This window comes from Glandiceps talaboti, chromosome 8 (assembly GCF_964340395.1).
Source record: "Glandiceps talaboti chromosome 8, keGlaTala1.1, whole genome shotgun sequence".
NCBI lineage: Eukaryota > Metazoa > Hemichordata > Enteropneusta > Spengelidae > Glandiceps > Glandiceps talaboti.
Window position 1 is genome coordinate 9137501 of NC_135556.1, and position 23382 is coordinate 9160882.

The 23382-nt window shown below is 36.8% G+C and overlaps 2 protein-coding genes across 4 annotated transcripts in view; one reads left to right on the forward strand and one right to left on the reverse strand.

Annotated features, from left to right (window-relative positions):
- Positions 1 to 3399, reverse strand: part of LOC144438626 (uncharacterized) — a 32443-nt gene extending 29044 nt beyond the window's left edge. For 2 of the 3 annotated variants that reach the window (XM_078127736.1, XM_078127734.1), the window contains exons 1-2: positions 3131 to 3399; positions 2116 to 2250 (exon numbers count right to left, since the gene is read on the reverse strand). In XM_078127736.1, the coding sequence (XP_077983862.1) occupies positions 2116 to 2179 (64 nt within the window). In that variant the 5' untranslated portion in view covers positions 2180 to 2250; positions 3131 to 3399. Of the gene's footprint in view, positions 1 to 2115; positions 2251 to 2623; positions 2766 to 3130 lie in introns of those variants that run through there. The other variant, XM_078127735.1, reaches the window with a different exon arrangement.
- Positions 3400 to 7834: 4435 nt separating this feature from the next.
- Positions 7835 to 22504, forward strand: LOC144438871 (translation factor Guf1, mitochondrial-like). Its single transcript, XM_078128077.1, has 14 exons — positions 7835 to 7997; positions 8703 to 8814; positions 9378 to 9526; positions 10190 to 10348; positions 11218 to 11301; positions 11817 to 11881; positions 13164 to 13367; positions 14328 to 14457; positions 15425 to 15534; positions 17000 to 17204; positions 17542 to 17643; positions 18612 to 18745; positions 19286 to 19544; positions 21232 to 22504. Exons 1-14 carry the CDS (start codon positions 7863 to 7865, stop codon positions 21355 to 21357), a joined length of 1974 nt encoding a protein of 657 aa, XP_077984203.1. The 5' UTR covers positions 7835 to 7862; the 3' UTR covers positions 21358 to 22504.
- The last annotated feature ends 878 nt before the right edge of the window (positions 22505 to 23382 follow it).

Below are 23382 nucleotides of genomic sequence, written 5' to 3' on the forward strand. Positions count from 1 at the left end.
CGAGGACGTGTATTACAATGATTAACATTTGACAATAACATAACAATAGATTCTAAACTTTTTAAATAAAACTGAGGACTCGGAACAAAACCATGTTGTCAACACCAATATTAGTTTGTTTGTGATTGCCGCAAGTGTTCGTAGTCCAAGCGGACGCTGTTTGCGCTTTTAAATGTCGTTTTTTGCAATATATGGTCATAGTACCGAGAAACTCTTTAATTAATACAAAGAACATTTGTCTCGTGTCAGATCGCCATAGTGGTCTGAGGCAGGGACATAAATAAGCATTCCAGCGGTGTGTATTAGTGCTTTATAGTAGGCAGTGAGTGTAGCAGAGGAGTGTTGTTCACGTAGTACACCTTTACGCGATCCAAAATATACATTATGTACAATTTGGGTGATAAAGACATTAATTTAAGGTCCAAGGGTAGTTTGAGAGAAGTCATATTAAGTCTTATGAAATAAACACCCATACTATGATACATTCGAATTCGTGCAAACCTAGAAAGACCTACTTGCTCCACCTATACCTAGCTCACTCTCACATACATACATACATACATACATACATACATACATACATACATACATACATACATACATACACACGCTGACGCAATATAATCTTGACAATTTTACGAGATATATATCTTTATACGACCTCTTTCAAATACCATACGCAAGTAACTCAGGCCAAGACATGGTACACGTAAAAACGTTGTATGTGAGTGATACCCCGGGGTGATACCCTGTATTGATTTACATTACTATTTATGTATGTAACAACGTCATTTGCCCCCAAGACAAGGATACCCCGAAGATAAACTCTACATTTATGTGTAATTTCTAACGGTGGATTTAGGACCGCAGCCTCTGATCTCGGTATTTCAAGTTCTGCTATCCGTAGGGTGGAAGGTAATCTCAGCGTATAATAGTACCACCCTATACCAGTCTCCTGTTTTAAGTCATGATATTCTAAAGATACAGCACAGTTACATGGCAAATGAGGAACATAAAATTCCTGTTCATAATCTCACATCAGCATGTGACATTCCCGCGTCATGACCTGGTTTCGACACCAACCGAATAACTGTTTTTAAGCATGTTGGCCTGCCACCTCACCCGCAAACGTTATTAAGTCGTATTACTATTAATACACAACGCGCCATTGAGTTGTGATGCACATACCATTACATCCTGGTATGCTCTTGAGTGGTTCCAGTAATTGCACCCTAATTAATCAATTATTTATGTTTTAGCAATTAGGCCATTGTTTTCCTCTGGGACATGCACTGTAAGGCTGTTTGTAGATGACCTACCTGGACTAGAAATAGAACTGGGAAGAGTGGTTTTATGTCTAAAAACGTTTTGTTTTCAAGTTATATAACATTCCATCGAAGAAAAGATACTTGCCTGGGTGGTAGAGTTTTTGACGTAACACTCAAATTCTACAGTGTAATGATAATAATAATAGTAGTAGTACTGTAGTTTAATTCCTTAATTAGTAAAATGAGTCACAACACAAATGTGAAAAAAGGTGAGAATAAATTATAGAACAGAAAATACAAAATGCATTACAGGTATCCATATTGTCCTTTATATATAATAACAATGTAATATACAGCTGACGAAGGCTGGTGTACAGGTATGATATTATCGTTGTTGTATTAAATGGCTGGTGGCTTTTTGAAGGGAAGAATATGACGCTGGTGTGGCGTTGAGTTGTTGATCACTGTGTTGGCATTTTTAGTAGTAGTAGTAGTAGTAGTAGTAGTAGTAGTAGTAGTAGCAGTCCTGGTTGCAGACGGAGTAAGTCGGGACTCGATATTGATATGATAAGGTCCTTTTCTGAATCGAGTTCCGTACTCCGTCTGCAAGCACCGTAGTTACATGTCATAAGATGTGAATGTATCGGGGAGATCTCCCTAGTACACTCATGCATGTACTGTAGTACTAGTAGTAGAATCGGCTTGTTCGTTACTTTTCAAATACTAAAACAGCCTGTAATTCTGACCATCATTTCTGCTTGAAGTTTTACAGAGCATACAATATTGCAAGCATTGATAGACGACTGTACTCTTTAGAGGAAAACTAAACAACAAAACAACGATTTACCTTGTTCCCTACCACCCTCTTGCCACCACCTTCTAAAACGGGCATGAAAAGCGCCGCCGTCCATTTCTTGAATACTCGTACGGTTACCTTCGAACCATGGACAATGTTTTACCTCATGTATACACTAAGCTCACTCTGGAAGGAAAAAACAGAACAATACATCAAAATAGCATCTAAACGTTTCGTGTTTCCGAGATCTTCAAGTTGGTCTGGGTTTTATCTTACTTGTGGTATGATTTACTGTAACACCGCTGACTTGACATACAACCAGACTTCCGTCCTTTAAAAACACTTCCCAGGACTGTGTTTTCTAACACAGACGACACTTTGAAAGGACGCCGTATATCGTGAATGAGTTACTAGTAATTCACAGTTGAACGATTTTTACCACCATAGAATTTACCACGATTACTGAATGTATTAAAAATGTATGGATCCAGAAAGACAATAGGTTACGGCTAAATAACGTTCCGAAGACATCCGTGAGATTCCCAGCCTCTATGCGTACCCTCGCAGTATTCGATCAACTATCAAGTTCGTCTCTCGTGTTTGTTATTATCACCGAGTGTTTACTGAATCAAAAAGTTATGACCCTGATGTCAAATTCTTGTGAAGTACAAATACAGCGTGAAGGGACCATGATGTTTGCATGATGTGTGACAACGTCCAACTATTACAACATGTGTTTGTGAACGGTACATTTACAATACACTATAGGTCGCTATATCGCATGATCCGATCGCGGTATCAGGTAACGTCAAGACGTGTACTAGCATTAGTGTCAGGCCATGCAGAACGTCTGGCTCATGTCATACAGATACCGAGAATACTCTACACTTTCAAATGTACAGCCATTGGAACTGTTTTGAAATACTAAATTTAGCATTTGACGAGAACGACTTACAGAAAGATTTTACCAAGAACACTATGTTTAAGAGTAACACTGAAGTTCTATAAATTGTCAAGGGTGGACACACAAGTCGAAGTAAGAGTATTTAGATAGACTAAAACATACCAGTTGTTGATCCCACGGCGTGAAGCCACATATGACAGCTTGTACTTCTCGCGGGGTACTTCTCGTACGGTTTGATGATATGTGGATATATCACTCAGCTGACTACGTGTGTTCCCTTATATTAAATACCGGGTATTAAACTATGACTCAAAGTTAATGCGAAACGCTCGAATCACTCTCCCTGTGATGTAGACACCAGACAAGAAAGAAACCCATCGAACACGTTCACTGTGACACCGAATGTCAAAGTGGACGATAGCACATGTATAAGTTTGCTGAGCAAGTTAGAAACACAAATGTCCCAATGCACAATCTACCCAAGGTCAGAGGTCGCGCCCATGGCTGCTTGAGTTTCAATGGCTCTCTTCATTTTGATGTCTTTCGTCATGGCAACCAAGAGGACGCTCTGAAATTTTGACCTCGACACACAGCATCAGTTTCAACAAAGTACTGACATCAAGACGTAAAAACGAAGAGGTAACCAACCGACTGGAGCTCGGATAAAGGGCATTGTTACTTGTAAGCTGGTAATTGTGAAAAATATTGTTGAACACCTTTTGAAATAAACAATACCTTTGTTGCTTTGGCAACACGGTACAATGACGTCCCGGGAGAGGCGCTTTTAATGACAATAAGAAGTAATCAAAGACGAGATAATGAGATTCATTAGGAAACTGTGTAAAGTCTGAAATGAGATTGGGAAGGTATATCACAATAAAACACAGGGCAGAATTTAAACCCTCCCAACGTTTGATGCCCTAATAAGACCCTTCAGTGGTAAAGTTTACTGATAGGGTGACTTTAATCTGCTTGGTTGAGAGATTCAATCGATAGCAATCAAACACAAAACAACTACAGGTGGAACGCTAGTACAAATACAACTGATTAACGAGGCTGTGATGAGTGAAGTAATAGGATACATAGTAAGCTTACCTTAAATGACCCCTTGACAACCAGTTGGTCTCCGTATGGCTATCATACAAAAAAGTGCTATCATAATGGTTGAAAGTGAAATATGTAAATGAAACGAACGAACGAACAAACAAACAAACAAACAAACAAACAAACAAAAACGCACACGACGTTTAATTATAACATTGTTAGGATTTGTCTGTTTCTGATTACTGATGTAATATATGTGAGTCTGCGATAACTTGTCTGTGCCCGTGTTGTGAGCCTAACCCTAGTTACATGTTCTAACATGGCGATGTCAATCATTACAAAAGTAATACCAGCTGTGTTTATATATTTTTTTTTACCGTGACTCAGGTAAAATAGTTACATAAAGTTTTGATTAAAAGTATACTAGTATACCACGACACGTAATATTAATGCACGCTTTCGATGGCATTACAGTAAATACAGACTTCGGTGTTATATTAATAACATATTAGTCATTTCCTCCAAATTTGGTATCCTTACATTAAATTATATCCCCGGGTTATTTATATGTATGAATACCAGGTTTTTAAGTCCTGCAAATGGCAATGCTTGAGTAAGTAGAATAAATTAGGTACTTAATTCCCGCCCCCCCCAAAAAAAAAAAAAAAAAAATCAAAAAAAAAATCGTCATATAACCCAGCTTGTGGTGTAATGTTGAAATGTGCTGAACATTTAAGCGAGATGACTTATTGAAACTCGTGAGTACTTTGAATCAACAATTGCAGTTGTTGAGTCATACACACGTGTGTAATTTTTAAGTATAGGAGCAGTTTTTTTTTAAAAAGAAAGAAAGAAAGACGAGAGAGAGGGACACAAAAGTTGTGAGCGCAGCATTGGAATGCTATCTTAGTTTGCTAAACTTGACCTTGACTCAGTGTCAGACTACACGTATAGGAATCTACTTGAAGTTCAATAAAAATGGCAAAATGGTGGCCCATATACAATGTCAATTGTACTGTACATGTTTGAGGGTTTTCAATTTCCACTCGTTCAGGGTTTGGTCAGTGGCCGTGATTGACTTCAACGACCTGATCAAATTCCAATTGTAAGTATATTAGTGAAGTGTTGATAGTGATTGTCATAGTGACAACGACGCTAGTACCATGATAGAACCCCCCCCCCCCCCCCCCGCACGGCCACGTGGTAACCAGAGGCCCTGCAGCGTGGGCGATCAAACGAAAAATTGGATACCGCTTTTATGAGAGATTACAATTTAATAAAGAAGGTGTCAAAAAAAAACCCTGATCCAGGTGACGAATGATCATGGTTAACTAATAATTCAATGTCAGCTGAGACACTTTAAATTCTTGGACCATGTTTGCCACATGTCTGAGAGAACACAATGTCGCTGTTCTCACCTTTTGCAGTTGTCGATCTAGATCTGTCAAACGGTTGTCCAACATGGTGTTACTAGTATTCAGTGGCACCAGAAACAATACTCAGTACTGTCGATATGCAGCCAATTCTATTCCTCATTCTCCGAAGAATGTAAAGCAAAATAACTTCGACGTGCACTCATGTATCGATCTGTAATTTACACCGTATTCGTAAACGTGTTCAAGTTGACAGCGTACGCATAGAGATGTCAGACCTACTAAACGAACCTCTCCCAATTTTCCCGTTTTTTTTAGGCGGTGGCTACTTCATATAACTTTTGTGAGTTTAGCCCCGCCCTATCAATCATAATTGGGGATATCTAGTAACAAGATTGTCAACACAGATGTAAAAATACTTTTAAACTCTAAATTTTCTGTCAGTGTTTTTACGAACTTGAAGTCACATCATATCCCAAATTAAGTCGTTGAATTTTCAAGCACTGAAGGTGATCGATGACTGTCATCACCGTCCCAACCCTTCAATGGATGGTGGAACTCTGAGGGATCACGTATTTACGGTTGGAAGAGAAGAAAGTGTATGCGAATGCTTACAATTGAACATGGTAATTTGTAAATTACCGAAAAAATATAGCTTCATCTTTACGTTATACAAAAATGACTTAAATGGGCATCGTACGATAAAGTGTGATTATTGTCTGATTCTATAAAGTAAATCCAAGTAAATCATGATAACGAAGTATGACAGATATCACGTGACGATTTTACGAAATTTATTATGTAGTGTAATAATGTCAAGGTCATCACACGATATTGTTATTGTATGTACAATAACAACCCTTTTACACAGCTAGTTTCTCGCCCTATGCAGTTTATTCAGTAACAAACACGAACTTGGTTTATAAACTTACTTTTCCGCCATTGCATTGATTAAAAATCAATAGATACATACCCATTTGTCATCCATATGGCTACACGTTTTAGGCATGCGCACGAGTCGGTAAATTAGAAAATGGTAGTTGTGATTCCATGTTGTTGAAGACGAATATCATTTTTTGTTTGAGTGTGAACTGTACGGTAAATGAAAAAAAAATGGTAGATTTTTTTATTTCAATATTGTTGAAGGCGAATTTCATGATTTGTTTGAGTGTGAACAGTGCCATGATGATTTTAGACAACAATATGTGAGTTATATTTATTCTTGATAATTTGCAGGCGGGAAACAAATTTACACCAAGGTACCTTTTATTTCTCTGGGTCGGTAAGATCTAAGAAAACCTTGCAAAATTCTTAGAAAATGCATTTTATAAACGACGAGACCTGTTGATTTGTTTTGCCAGTTTGTTGTGCATCTTTATTTTTTGTGTTGTAAACTTCATTTCCCGTTCTTGTTTAAAAGTACTTAGGTGACTTATAAGACAATTGGGCTTGGCAATTCTTTGAGTTAAAAGTCACAATAATAAATACAAAATTCCATGGACCGTGATACGAACAATAGGCCTAAATACCCCATGAGTCCCAACATGACTTATTCGCTAATATTTTCAACTGGCCGCATGGTGGCGCTGGCGGCTCGGGATGTCACAGTGAATTCATGCTGACAGTTAGTTTTGTTTACGAAAACAAACAAACAAACAAACAAACAAACAAACAAACAAACAAACAATAATGAACGTTTCGCAGTATCAAGAATTAGTGAGTGTATGTTTTCCTTTATGCAAAATAGTGGGTAAGCTTATGTGGCATCGTGACTATTTTTCATATAGGAAAACATGTATTAATTCTTGACACTGCCAAACATTATTATTGATACTGATTTGTGATTACTCGATTGTTGATGTTTTTCAGTATTTCTTTCTTTCTTTGCTTGTTTGTTTGTTTGTTTTCGTAAAAAATCTGAGCTGAGTCCCCTATGGTTATTATATATAGTAAACTCGTGTGTTTATCGTACCCCTTTTACTTTTGCATGTTTTGAGTAAACATTTTGTATGTTTACCTTTTTTTGCTCGTTTACTTATTCATTTGTAAGTTTATTTTATTTGTTGTTGTTTTCATTTGTTTTTAATATTGTTCGTATGCTCAAAATAATATCATCAGTAAAACACAGGCTAAAATTATCATAGCTCAAATTTTATTCTTTGAATTTTCAAATGAAAATTATGCCATTTACACGAAAGGTATCAGAATGAGCATGAAATTACATAATGTAATATCACATTCTTGGAAAATGCTTTTTTGTCTTACTGTAATGAAAAAATACACAAATACATGCGTCTCAAAAGCAAAGTGCATTACAAAATTCTGAAATGTACAGCAACGGGCCAAAGGTTAATCCCAGAATGCAACATTCATAATGGCAGCTACCATGAGTACATCATGCGACGACGAAAGATCGCTATAAATATGTTTTGAAAACTAGCTCTGTGAAGCCACAGGGACATTTTTAAGGTCATAAAATGATTAGAAAAACTTTATGTCCTTGGTGTCGGTCACTGACAAGTTTCGTGTCAGCAGTGAGTAGCCAGAACCTGAAACGATGTCTGTCGCTCACGGCTGTACATTCTACAAAAGCAAATTCCGTCTCGGACAAGGTAAAGCCAAATACAACTTCTACAGGGTGGCTAGTTAGTTATTACGTCGTGGGCCATGGGGGTCCCCGATGGAACATAGTACATCCTAGGCTAGCGCCTTCCAGTAAAATGGAAAACACGACCCCGTCACTCTTTTCACAACATAATTTCACAGAAATCTTGTAACTTTTATACTTATTTTGTGGCATGATAGTGACCCGGGAAGTCGTGTATATATTTTGTAGCTGTGACTCTTTCCATACTGCCAACTTGTATTATGACAAATGGAGTAGAAGGTGGTGGTGTTGATGTACCGTACTCTGCTTTTTATAATAGCACAATGGAAGGCATATGTTTATACATGTATTGAACTTAATAATTTCACAGCAAGGCATTCTAGACCATCAAGGTAACATGGAGACTTCTTCCCGATCGGCAAGAGTCAGGCTCCCGATCGGTGTCCAGCATAAATCTTTTAAAAACAATCCGAGACTACGGGCCCCAACATTGGGAGATTTTCTCCAATGCAAGAGGTACCTCTAAATCATGAGACTTTTTAGGGGTCTCTCCTGGGTTCTGTCCATGGTAATAGGTGTTAATAACGCTATATTTTCATAAAAACAATGAACTTATCAATATAAACTAATTATAGAAATTGATTGAAATGAGGTAACTCATAATATCTTCACTAACAAGTTGTAAAAGTGTCACATGTTTCGTTTTCAGGAGAGTATCGATATGTCCAGGTTTCCAGTTGACAACATACGTAACTTCAGCATCATAGCCCACATAGACCATGGTAAAAGTACACTAGCGGACAGACTTTTAGAAGTAACAGGTAAGTTGGAAATTGAATGGATCGCCAAATAAAATTTAAATTTTTTTGAGACTACAGACTACATATAAAGATGTGACAGTGATTAGTAAAATTGATCATTGTTTTTTTTGTACTCATTTATTGCAGATTAGTACAAATGTAGATGAGTGTTGTATTAGTGAAGGAAGGTGATAAAGTCAAATTTCTATGATATGCTTAGATTGATGTGATTATATGTATGGGTTTTAATTGCTACAAAAATTCCAATTTGGTGGAATAAGTTTATATTGTATATTATCATCGTTGATACCAGTAGTCAATATGATTGTGTATTTAAAAAAGTGTGTCAGAATGGAATGACTGATCATAGGACAGTATGGCAATTTATTTTGTCTTCAGTGTTTCTGCTAAGGTGTAGTAACCCTGGTAACAGACAGGAGCAAATTTGGTAAAACTAGAATAGTTCCCATGCATTGTAATGTAATTTTGGTGGGGAACCACAGTAAAATAAAATGACCAGGAATTCATGTACATTCCTTAAAAAAACCCCACTGAACTTTTAATGTTTCTTTTTTGCAATGAAGGGACCATATCAAGGAGAAGTGACAACAAGCAAGTACTAGATAAACTGCAAGTTGAAAGAGAACGAGGCATCACAGTCAAGGCACAGACTGCATCATTGTTTTATGAATACAAGGAAAAGACGTATCTTCTCAATCTTATTGATACACCGGTGAGTACAATGTAAACACAACAGAAAGTTTGCAAAAATTTACCTGTGCTCCAAGGCTAACAACTACCTCATTTTTACAGAAATCGATTATGTAGTTTTAGTGATAATAAACATATTTAGACTCTTGTTTGTGTTACACATAATAATATTGTTATTCACAGACTAAGAACATTTTTAAATATAATCCCAAATTGTAAAGATCCATCGTCAATCACAACACTGGTATGGAGATCCAGCTGTTATTTCTCTCTATCTCAGTATCTGATTTTTGTGTCTCTAGTGAGACACAGGACATCAGTCATCGAGTTACAATCCATGATGATGTCAGAGACATTCTGACCCTTTCTCAATATTCGCAAATATCTATGCATATCTTCAACTTGACAAATACAAAACTTGTCAAGACAATTAAGATATTCATGATGTCATCACCAGAGATTTACCCATAAACCCTTGCAGGAAAACTCCAAAATTGCTGAATACGACTCAAGTGCAGTAGAACTTCTTTATAAAATTTCAAAGTTTAATAAGTTACTGAGGTGCTATTTTATAACCTGAAATCGTATTTAAGTTGATAGTAGTAATCAAGACAACTGTATTGGAGCAAGAAATAAGCTTGACTGGACTTTCCCATTGATAATGTATCAAATGTTTTATCTGTAGGGTCATGTTGATTTCAGTTATGAAGTTTCAAGGTCATTAGCAGCATGTCAAGGAGTTGTACTATTGGTTGATGCTAACCAAGGAGTGCAGGCACAGACTGTTGCCAACTTTTATCTTGCCTTTGAAGCAGAATTGAAAATTATACCAGTTATGAACAAAGTAAGTTATACAAGCACAACCCTTAACACCCGAGTAAAGCAATTTCACTGTGCCACTCATTTACAACCTGTACTACTCAAGTAAAATGATTCCACTGTGCCACATTCATTTACAACCCATAACACCCAAGTGAAGTGATTTCACTGTCCCACACTCATTTACAACCCGTAACACTCAAGTAAAATGGTTCCACTGTGCCACATTCATTTACAACCCATAACACCCAAGTGAAGTGATTTCACTGTCCCACACTCATTTACAACCCGTAACACTCAAGTAAAGCAATTTCACTGTGCCACACTCATTTACAACCCATAACACCCAAGTGAAGTGATTTCACTGTGCCACACTCATTTACAGCCCATAACACCCAAGTGAAGTGATTTCACTGTGCCACATTCATTTACAACCCGCAACACTCAAGTAAAGTGATTCCACTGTATACCACATTCATTTACAACCCATAATACCCAAGTAAAGTGATTCCACTGTGCCACACTCATTTACAACCCATAACACTCAAGTAAAGTGATTGCCACTGTGTGCTACCCTGGTTTACAGCTCTTAACACTCAAGTAAAGTGATTTTATCGTGTGTCTTATTTATATATCATATTCATATCAGGTGTGAAATTGGATTATTTAACTGATTGATCTAAATGCAATCAATATGTAAACACAGCTACCAGTGCAAAGTGATTACATTAGCAAATGCCTAGAGTGTAAGTTTAGATGTCATAGCACATCATTTAGATTTCATGATGAGCTAAATGGAATCACAATTATGATGTCATCATTCAAGGAATGCACACTGTAATCAGTTCTAACATCTAATGAATATATTTGACTGACTTCTGTCGTCGCTTGTAGATTGACTTGAAAGTAGCAGACCCAGAAAGAGTGGCTGTTCAAATGGAAAATTTGTTTGATATAAAACAAGATGAAATTATAAAGGTGAGTGTCTGTATGTTATGGCTTATTGAAAACAAAAGATTATACTGTTTGGTCAAAGGGGGCGCTATTTGGAGGGTGATAATACTTGGGATGTGAGGGTCAGAATGAGTAAGTCATGTGACTCAGGAAGGTTTGTTTCTGTGTAAGTTAAAGAGGAATGTCACTTCAGGAAAAAGATGCATTTTCCTGAACTTTGAGTTCTGGAGAGTCATGTCATGCCTATTACCTTCAGTGAAAACACTATGAATATTCATTGTTCAACCACTGCATGCACATTTCTGCTGACTCCCATGATGCAATGTGGCCCACAGCAAAGATCCTCAAATGAGGGACAACTTCAACTTGATGTTTCTCTCTGAAATTGCACGTAATGTAGGTGATGTAAAACCATGTCATGACTCTCTCCAGAACCCACAGTTCATGAAAATGCCTTTATTTCCTGGAGTGGCGTTCCACTTCAAAGTAGGAAGTCTGCGTGAGTAAATCGATTAAAGTTTGAATGTTTTGTATAATAGGTATCAGCAAAGCTTGGAACAGGAATACAAGATGTCCTGACCACAGTCATTGACAGTTTACCACCGTAAGTAGACATGTGGATCAAATATTTTTGCATGAGAATTGATAGGATCACTCTACCAGACAAATGTATTTCTCACCTAAATTTTACTCCTAAGCCAACATGGATATCAATCAATCAATCAATCAATCAATCAATCAATCAATCAATCAATCAACCAACCAACCAACCAACCAACCAACCAACCAACCAACCAACCAACCAACCAACCAACCAACCAACCAACCAACCAACCAACCAACCAACCAACCAACCAACCAACCAACCAACCAACCAACCAACCAACCAACCAACCAACCAACCAACCAACCAACCAACCAACCAACCAACCAACCAACCAACCAACCAACCAACCAACCAACCAACCAACCAACCAACCAACCAACCAACCAACCAACCAACCAACCAACCAACCAATCAATCAATCAATCAATCAATCAATCATTCAAGCAAGCAAGCAATCAATCAATCAATCTTTATTTTACGTTACACACTACCAGAGAGAGTGGTATGGTACAAGTCTTGAAAAATAAAATGTAATATTCAACGCCCACAATTGATCAAAAGTACTTAACAAGCAACTTGCTGCATGGAGCTACTAGAGGGGTCAGCACATAGCAGTGTTTGGATTAGTTAGGAATGTAATTGTTATCAAAGCCTACTGTGTTTGTTCTTTGTGTCCACTATTGTATGTAACATTTGCTGGTACTGTCCACATCATATGATCTGAACACCCAGCGATTTGAATCTAGTACTGTTAGTGGAAATGTCGGTCTGTCAAAATTTCACATACCATAAATACAATACAATGCAGTGCAGTGCAGTGCAGTACAGTACCGTACAGTATCGTACAACATAACATAATATTTACAAATTATTTTTTTCTAGAACCTAAACCTTTTGTTTTTACATATTTGAGAAAAAAATAATAATATTGCGAAAATTGTGAAGTCTTGCCAGAAACAGTGGATGCAGAAACTGACATCACCTTAAAAAGACAATATAAATCTGTTCTTCCAATCTGTAATGGCTGGACATCTGATGGGAAGAAACCAATAACACAGAGACCATTTGGAAAACATATATAACTATCTGAATTAGACACTCACACATGCCAAAAAAATACAATAAAATAAAATAAAAAATCTACCTACCCAACCTACTCTAAAATTGAGTGTAATCGGAACCACACATTTTTTTTTATTAGGCCTGAACTCATTTCACACACTCATGTAGACTTACTAAACTTCAAATACTTTATAAAATATACTGCGATTTATTTCAGTCCTGACAGCGACCCAGACAAACCATTGAAAGCATTGCTGTTTGATTCCTGGTACAACCAATACAGAGGTGCTGTGTTAAACATTGCAATCCAAGATGGCTGCCTAACAGTGGGAGACAAGATCACATCTGCACACACTGGTAAAACATACGATGTTAAAGAAATTGGTATAATGCACCCTGAACAGACACCAACCCACAAACTGTAAGTCATTCTGACAGTGTTATCACATGATAAAAAGCCATGGTATTATATTATGAAACTTTGTATCAGAGTTAATTTATTTTCTCACACACTGAATGTACAAATTACCTTTTTCTTTTCACTGTAAGTTCTCTATATTGCCAATGTATCCTTTTTTTGTTCAAGGTGACTTATAAGCCAGATGTACTGGGAGGTATTGTGTTACCTCACATCACTATAATAAAATAATCTAATACTACTGTTATTACACATGGTCTTAAAGGCCAAGGATTCAATCCCAGGCTCTCCCATTTGTGTTCGTTTATCAGTGGCACCGCACCATAAGGATTACGTAGGATGACTCTTTTGTTTTGGACCAACTTTGTTTATAGGTCTGCACGACAACAGTTTTCTACATCTAGGTTTTAATTCTAATCCAAACTGGGCCCTTACACATAGATACTGCTGAATTTGTAGGTTGGTTATTACTTTTATGCAAATATGCATTATTATATGATATTTCACATCTGAATTATATTAGCTTACCTATCATATATGTTATTCCTCCATTTGGGGTACAATTTGTTCCATACAATGTAGCACTCCCCTTTGGTTTGTGCTATATGTACTTTCGCGAGTGTAGTGTGTGAAAGTGCAGCAGAAAACACTGCAAGTACGAGTGCAAATACCCCCTTATACCTCTGGAACTCACATGGCATGGGGCTCTGTTATTATTACATGACCCAAAAAAGCAAATTTCCATAATATAATGATACTGTGCAATCACATGCTTTTGTTTTCAACAAATGGTCACACCTTCATTTGCATATCATTTACATGCAGGTATGCAATTATGATTTTTGGTATTGCACTGCAGTGCAAATACCACTAGTATGCATGCGCACGGGTGCAAGTAATCTGTGGTACATATGTAATAATATATTTATAGCTAATGTCTTAATTATATATTTTGTACTGTAGACATGCAGGTCAAGTTGGGTACCTGATAGCTGGCATGCATAAAATCCAAGAAGCTCAGATAGGTGATACGTTACACCACCACAAGAGTCCAGTTGAACCAATGGTTGGATTTAAACCAGCTAAACCTATGGTATGTCATTACAGTCCAGTTACTAATGAAACGCTCTTGAAATAACAAGATAATTACTGGGCAGCACAACATCACAGTTTCTCACCAACTCAAGAAATTGATCTTATGAATGTTGAGAATTCCTCGGCTGAATATAAAAGTGAAATCTGTTACTTTTCATCATTTGTGAATATCTTTGACTCGTAGTGACAAGACCCCCTATGTTACTTGTAGCAGTATTTTCCTTGACTAAATGGGAAGAAAGAAAATTTTGGATATCTTTTCTGAAACTAAGATATGTAAAAGTTTAAATTGGGTTTGTAAATTCAATAAAATTCAGAGATAATCGATACACCATTATAACATGCACGAGCCAAGTTGAACAATATATATGGAGTATATATGGTCGTTCTGAGTCACAACAATGTACGTCTGCATCAGTCCCTGTCAATGTCACTGGTTCTGCTGTGTTCACAATATGAGTCATTCAAAATTACCATTACTTTCACCAATTTTTCTTTAAATATTACTGGTACTGATATAATTATGTTATTCTCCAATATTTTTCGTCATTCAGCCAGAAAATACTCATGACCTAAGGGGTGTTGTCACTACTCATCAGGTGTCTCATAGTGACAAAGACCCCTTAGGTGACTCATATTTTCCTTGGCTGAATGAAGAAAAAATTTGGGGAATAACATCTAATATACACTTTCCTTAGGCTGCATACAAACTGTGGGATGCCAATATTTTACTCAACTTCAGAATTTAATGCATGGAGATTTTAAATAATTTGTGAATACACTTGTTATGGGCTAGTCCAAATACTTTCAATTTCAACTTTCATTCTTTCAGCATTTAAAGTGAATTAAGTATCTAAGTTCTTATGTTATTAGCCCTGTATAAATTGCTTACATTTGTGATTGGCTGTGACTAGTCTCAAAACTTTCAGTGTGAAATTTAATAAAGGTCTTTCGATGTTTGTCAGGTGTTTGCTGGTATGTACCCTGTAGACCAGTCAGACTTTGTGTCTCTAAGAAGTGCAATTGATAGACTTACCTTGAATGACTCCAGTGTTACAGTCAGTGTTGACAGCAGGTAAATATGAAATCATTCTTGTAAATATCAACTCTGATTGGTGTAAAACAGTCATGTGATCAGGGAAATATGACATCATTCTCATAGATATGAACTCTGATTTGTGTAAAACAGTCATGTGATCAGGGAAATATGACATTCTCATAGATATGAACTCTGATTGGTGTAAAACAGTCATGTGATGACATCATTCTTGTAAATTTCAACTCTGATTGGTGTAAAACAGTCATGTGATCAGGTAAATATGACATTCTCATAGATATGAACTCTGATTGGTGTAAAACAGTCATGTGATGACATCATTCTTGTAAATTTCAACTCTGATTGGTGTAAAACAGTCATGTGATCAGGTAAATATGACTTCATTCTTGTGACCAACTCTGATTGGTGTAAAAACAATCATGTGATCAGGTAGAGATGACATAGCTCTCATACAGACTAACACAATATCTCATGGATGTAAAATAAGATGTGACAGTTCTCTTGCTTTTCACATAGATCTTGGAGGGAACCCAAGATCTGTGGTTTTCAGGGAAGCTTTAAGATTATGCCATTTATAGATGTATTAGTTAGTCATACTGCAGTAAATATAGTTATTACTGTTGATGAAGTGGGTGCATGCTGATATACAATGCTATCGGGTATATACTGCATGGTAATACTTTGCTTAGTCTAGCACCGTAGCAATTCTGTCAATTCTGCTAACATTCAAAACAACCACAGGTCACATAGTGCCATTGTTGTTTAGGAGTGATACTGTCATCCTTGGCTTTTGTCTTCTGAGTACAGATCCCAGGTCGTGTTACAAGACAATACTTTGCTTCCACAAAATATACTAATAGTTAAAATGATGTAGGCTTGGTGTTTCACTCATGGGACATTACGTTTTTGACACAGAGCTAGACATATTTCAACTCTAGACTAACAATAACAGAGACACAATAGACACAGCAGGATCCTTTGCCCAATCACATTGAACAGTGATAAGAATTGCTATTCTTTCACAGTGCAGTAAAAACAGGCTTCTATTGAAAAAAATTACACATGGACTTGATGATTTAATGGCTGCAATTGTTTATTTTCTAATTGATAATCAACATATCAACTTGTCTACTTCGACATCCCATTGTTCACAACACCTATGTAATTGTTTCTTTTGCATTAGAAGTTGTCTGATAGTGTGTATTAGAATGTCATGTCATATGAGTGAAACACCAAGCCTACATCATTTTAGCTGTAATTATTACTAATCATTGTGATCATGGAGTAAATTTCTCTGGAGTAAATTTCTCTGTGGAATCTCTCCTGTCTGCTATTAAGGTTAGGTGACCTTAGAAAAAATGCTTAGATGCACAAAAACTATGAATGTTGGAAATTTGACAATATAAAGTAAGCTCAGACAGTTACAGTTTATACGATTTGACATCCAGTGTTCTTCCTGATCTTTTCTCTTCTCCTTCTACAGTCCGGCATTGGGTCAGGGATGGAGGCTTGGTTTTCTGGGATTATTGCATATGGATGTGTTTAACCAGAGACTGGAACAAGAATACAATGCTGCGGTCATTGTCACTGCACCAAGTGTACCATACAAAGCCACTCTGAAAGATACCAAAGCTATCAGGCAAGAGTATGGCGATGTGAAAACCATCACAATCACAAACCCTACACTGGTGAGTATCTGTTATCAAAAGGAATGATAGATCTGACTCAGAAAAGGAAGAATTATTTAAAAAAAAAAGTTTTCAACACACATCTAATACATACATACATGCATGCATACATACATGCATTTTAATTATATTTATGATTCACTCCATTATGTAAATCACATGGGGATGCAATAGTGTACATCTGGCTCCAATTGAATTTAGCATATCTGTTTTTCAGTTTCTAATTCAGAACATATTTCTTTGCTAACAAGACTCAAACCATGGCAGTTCAGGTGAACAGAATTGTCAAGCCATATATGGGCTAGTTTAGTTTTGAATTGATTTTTGCATGTTACAGTTTCCAGAGAGACACCAAGTTATAGAATACTTTGAACCCATGGTATTTGGCACCATAATAACTCCCGGAGACTATGTGGGAAAAGTCATCAATCTTTGCATGGTAAGTGTTGTTTAGTTAGGGACGATTGCACAATGTCACACGAGCTCAGTAAGTGAACTTCATTCATGGTGATGGTGGTGGTGGTGGTGGTGGTGGTGGGGGTCTGGCGTCAATGTGATTGCCGAACTTCATTTTCATACTTCTGATAAAATTTCTGACCAAATTTCACTCCTTCAATGATAAAAGCTTTTGTGATTTACTACTGAGATGTTGATAAGTTGATAAAAATTGACTTCTATGTGAGATATGGTGCTGGGTTTCTGGTAGAATTTTAATGTATTTACAATCATGTTTTTACATTACATCAATCATAGTGGTGTGACCGCTACAGTTTTCATCATAGTTTACATCATATATAAACATTTGATGTCGCATATGTGAACGTTCGTTTAGGGGAGGGGGAGTTTTTTTTTTACCTAAACGAATGATGTTCGTTTGTTGAGCTTGTGCAACATTGTGTGATAACCCTTAAAGTATGGCTGTTATATTTGAAGGTAGAAATCACTTTTGAATCATGAATATTTAATATATTCATCTATTACATATGCATGTCTACAGACTCCCATGAGATGTGTCTATTGGAAGGATCTCCACTAAACAATGAATCATGAACAAGTTTCAACTTGATGTTTCTTAGCAATTGTGTGTAATGTGTATGTGATGTAAAATCATGAAGTGACATTCCAGAACTGAGATATTTTAAATCTGTCTTTATTTCCTGTACTTGTGTTCCATTTAAGCCTCTATGATGAGTGATATCATATATTTGTCAAGATGGTACAGACTGTGTTGTGTGCTGACTTTAATTGGGATAATGTCAGTAAGCAGACATGATGACCCTTAGAATGTCTTTCCGGCTTAATTCTTGCTATCACGCTGTTTGGTTTTTACCAGAGAATGGCATACAGAGAGAGTATACTTACATTGATGATAAAGAGAGTGCTATAACAGTGTGTTCTCATTCCCAGGGTAAACGTGGCATACAGACGGAATATACTTACATTGATGATAAGAGAGTACTAATGAAATATAAGCTACCTCTGAATGAGATTGTGGTTGATTTCTATGACCAACTCAAGTCTGTGACATCAGGGTACGCAAGGTGAGTCAGAGTTCTTACATTCCTACTTGCTTGTTTGATGAGAAACGAAGATATAATGGCGGACTTAAAACATTAGCACCAGTTTTTGTTAAACTATGTACTCTGTCGTACTTTTATTTTGTTCAGAGAAATAGCAGGGAAAAGAGTTTTCAATTTTAATGAACTGTTGTTCAGAAAAAGCATTAAATCTGTTAGAAACATGTGCAAACGTAAGAAGGAAGATTATGCCTTTGGACTGATAAATGTGTGCTATGTCACAGGTAAGTAGTCAAGAATATGTTGGTAAGATGAAATTTATAGCAAATGTCGTGTTAATGTCCTGAGTACGTCACTCTTGTATTCGTGTGTCATGGGGTTCTGTCATAATCTCATATAGATGCAAAAACTTCCCCAGCACATGAGATGTTCCATCTCAGCCGATTGGTGTTGTAGGATTCCATTATTCTTGTAGATCAAGACCATTAACTTACATGTGAAATAAGTACTGAATGTTATAGTGTTCAAACCCATGATTTTCAATCGTATGGTCTGGCTCTGTAGCTTTGACTACGAGGATGCCGGTTATGAGTCTGCTGACCTGGTCAAGATGGACATCCTGTTGAACGGCAGACCAGTGGATGAGCTGGCAACTATTGTACTGAGACGGAAAGCATCAGATATTGGACGGATTGTGTGTGAACGACTCAAAGAAAGTATCCCCAAACAACTCTATCAGATTGCCATTCAAGCAGCCCTTGGTAGTAAGATTGTAGCCAGAGAAAATATCCAGGCTTTGAGAAAGAACGTACTTGCTAAGTGTGTAAGTATAATTCAAACAATAGGGAACTTGCAATCCAGACTGAGCATGCTCATACACAAAGGACTATGGGATTTTATGTGGTTATCATAATACCTAATCAGGAGCTATCGATAAAATAAAGCTCCCACAATGCTCAGGGTGACTATGAATTGATCATTTGTGGTTAAAAACAACGTAACATTATTGTTTACAATACTATTTGATTAGTATTTATTATCACATTTCCCATGATGCAACATTCAACATGGTGGGTTTGCAAGTTCCATATTGTGTGTCTTCGGATGATTGAGAGATTTTACAACATCAGACATCAGACCATGGACGAACAGAACCTGTAACTTACAAACAGGGAAAGTAAACAACTGAATTGGATTAATAACACTTGGCACAGCATGTTGGAAATACAGAAACTTGTATTACATTTCATCATTTGATAAGAACAGTTTTATGGCCACTTTACATAATAGTTCACTGTTCACAAACAAATTTCCAGTTCTCCTGGCATTTCATGTACATGTAAAGAGGCCATAAAACTGTTTTTATCAAACCATGGTGTGTAATACAAGTTTCTGCTGTTCCAACATGCTGTGCCAAGTGTTATTAATCCAATTCATTTGTTTAATTTTCCAGTTTGTAACAGGTTCCATTCGTCCATGGTCTCATGTCTGCAGTTGTACTACATTCTGTCCATTGCTCACTAAGAAGATTAGCTCTCTGAGAAACAGAAAAAAAATCAACTCTTATACAAGACATATAGATATTATTCCCCAATATTTTTCTTTTTTCAGCCTTTAAAAATACAAATGACCTAAGGTGCCTTGTCACTACGAGTTGCTAGATGAGTAGTGACAAACCTTTTAGGTCACAAGTATTTTCCGGCTTAATGGAAAAAATATTGGGGGCTTATATAACTATACCTTCTCAAGCATAACTTATGAAAAAATTTGGAATGATAATGGAAATTTGGAACATTTTGACTAATATTTCGAGCACTGCAGAAACTATTCCGTAGATGCAGGTTGTCATGACCTAGAATGAATGGGTTATATTTCCATATTTTCTGTTTGGATATTATTACATGTATTAGATATTATTCCCCAATATTAAGCTTTGGTCAGCCAAGGAAAATACAAGTGACCTAAGGGGTCTTGTCACCTCAAGCTGGAGATGAGAAGTGACAAAACTTTTTACAAGTGTTTTCTGGCTAACTGTAGAAATATATGTGGGAATAATTTCATTGTACCTGCTCAAGTATAAGTTATCCAAAGTTGGGAAGAGTAATGCTTTCTGTGCACTTTGACTTGCATTTCGAACATCGCAGAACAAAGGACGGAAACACGAGGTATCATGATGTAGAACAACCAGGGTATAATGTCCATATATTTTGTTGGAAGGTGTTCAACATGGCTTGTGTATGCTACAATCCCAGTTGTCTGAAGAGCTGTGTTTTTTGGATGACAAATCAGTGCAGGGATGGTTGGGTAACAGGTCCATTGAACTCAAAAGACAAATGTACTGAAAGACAAATAATTTAGGGTGAATTTTACAGGACATTTTGGCATTTCCACAGTTTGGAACATCTCCATGTTAAAATCAGTCTGTGAGTTTTTGTCTAGTTTTAGCATTTCTATAATTTGGTAACTTTATTGCTGTGTACATATTGTTCATATTATTTCATTGTTTACAGTATGGTGGAGACATATCCCGGAAAATGAAGCTACTGAAGAGACAAGCAGAAGGAAAGAAGAAAATGAGAAAAATAGGAAATATTGATGTGCCAAAGGATGCGTTCCTTACTGTGTTAAAGAGGTGACAGATAGAGACTCATGATTCACCAGTTGGACTGTGATGTCATCACTGTGGTGGGAGTTGGACTGTGATGGCGTCACTGTGGTGGGAGTTGGATTGTGATGGCGTCACTGTGGTGGGAGTTGGACTGTGGTGACATCACTGTGGTCATGTGGTTGACCCTTTCATTCAATCCGTACTGTGTTAAAGAGGTGACAGATAAGGGACTCATGACTCACCAGAAGTTGGACTTTGATGGCATCACTGTGGTCATGTGGTGAACCCATTGAATGTGTACTCCTACAGTTGGAGCGTTTATTTGTTGCCATTGATTGAATTAACCTGACCTTAATACAGATGATGAACCCTACTGAAGAGCACATGTGGTATTCTTCAGACACTCCTGTATTAAAGTTTGTATGAAGTATGTGAGGGGCTGTCAACTTACTACGTAAAGTCATAGGGGTTGATTGGCAGGTAATCTACAAGTTGCTGGCTTTGACAAGACTTGACAGGATTGTGCCCCCGTCAACACAACTGTATAATTTGGGACCTGGTAGGATAGAGGTTGTGATGTGAATACTTTAATTGTATGCACTTTCAGAAGCTGCAATAGATTGAGTGCTTCCATGGAGTCAAGAAAGTATATAAGGGTCATTGTGCTTTTATAGGTCCATATAAGTGGTAATAATTTTACAAAGTGCTTTTCTGAGTATACTGATAATGTGGGAAGGTGCTGAATAAGGACTAACATTAACAGTATAGCAGCATTTGCTCAGATAGCTAATTACAAGACAACAAAGACACTTGTTTTCAATGACCAGATTGTCTAGTAACTCTCTACCACAAAAGAAGTTATTTTGTGTGAAACGTTTTGACAAATTGTGTACGTTTTCAGGGGCATAGCATAATATTAATTGAAATCCATATTCAAATCATTATCCAACTTATCGTTACTAACGCTACATTGTTATTTGAACTTTCACCTTTGACCCATGTACACCATTTGAGTGGCACACTGCACTGACTCATGTCAGCTGTAGTTATTTATGTCACAAATTTATATAGATGCTATTGTATATATTATTGTAAGTTGGAGCTTTTAGAAACTAATTTATCAAAACTTTTAGTGGCCTGCAGTTACACAGTGAAGTGTTTTTTACACTGTAATACAGCTCCACCAAAAAACCCCCCAGATCTTTTTGAGTTGTTGTGTTTCACTGTAAAACAGTTAGAATGAATTTTAACCCCCCCCCCAATTAAATGGAAATATAGTGCTTGTATAATTATGAGTGATGTTGTGTATGTCTATTTTAGTATGTAATATGGCTGTTGTTGCCATGGAGCAAAGAGAGTGAGGCCCAGAAAGGTACTTTTTCCTGCCTAGTTCTTAATAAATATAGTCTGTGATGAATAATGGGGAAATTTCATCAAAGAAATATTACAATATTATTACAATATTACAAAACTAAGGATTGTATAACCTGTTGTAATTGGATGGGATTTTGATATTTGAAAACATGAAAAAATGCCATAAATATTGTTGCTATTGTAGTGAAAATTAAAATATAAAAAAGCTGGGGTCCCGAGAAACAGAAATAATGCAGGCCATGGCTCTGGGCCATGGTTAGCATCTGGTGTAGTATTATTGCTCAATTTCTTTATTCACCTCTGTTTCCTTCATATTTGTTGTTTGTTGGTGATTTTGTTGTTTTGGGATATAAATCTAGAGAAGAGGGAAGAAGGTGCACACTCTCAGAACATCAGAATCACAAGCAAACAACAATATTTTATTTCTACACAAGATTGGTTCTGGATGTGAAGTCTAACTATAAGTGAATGAATGAAGGAAGGAAATGTAGAGATTATAATTATATTGTAGTACAAAATGTATGTGTGTGCATGTCTCTGTCTGTCTGTGTGCTTGCCTGTGAGTGAGTGAGTGAGTGAGTGAGTGAGTGAGTGAGTGTGTGTGTGTGTGTGTGTGTGTATTTATGTCTGTCTGTCTGTCTGCCTGTCTGTCTGTGTAGTCATGAGTGCAAGGAACTTT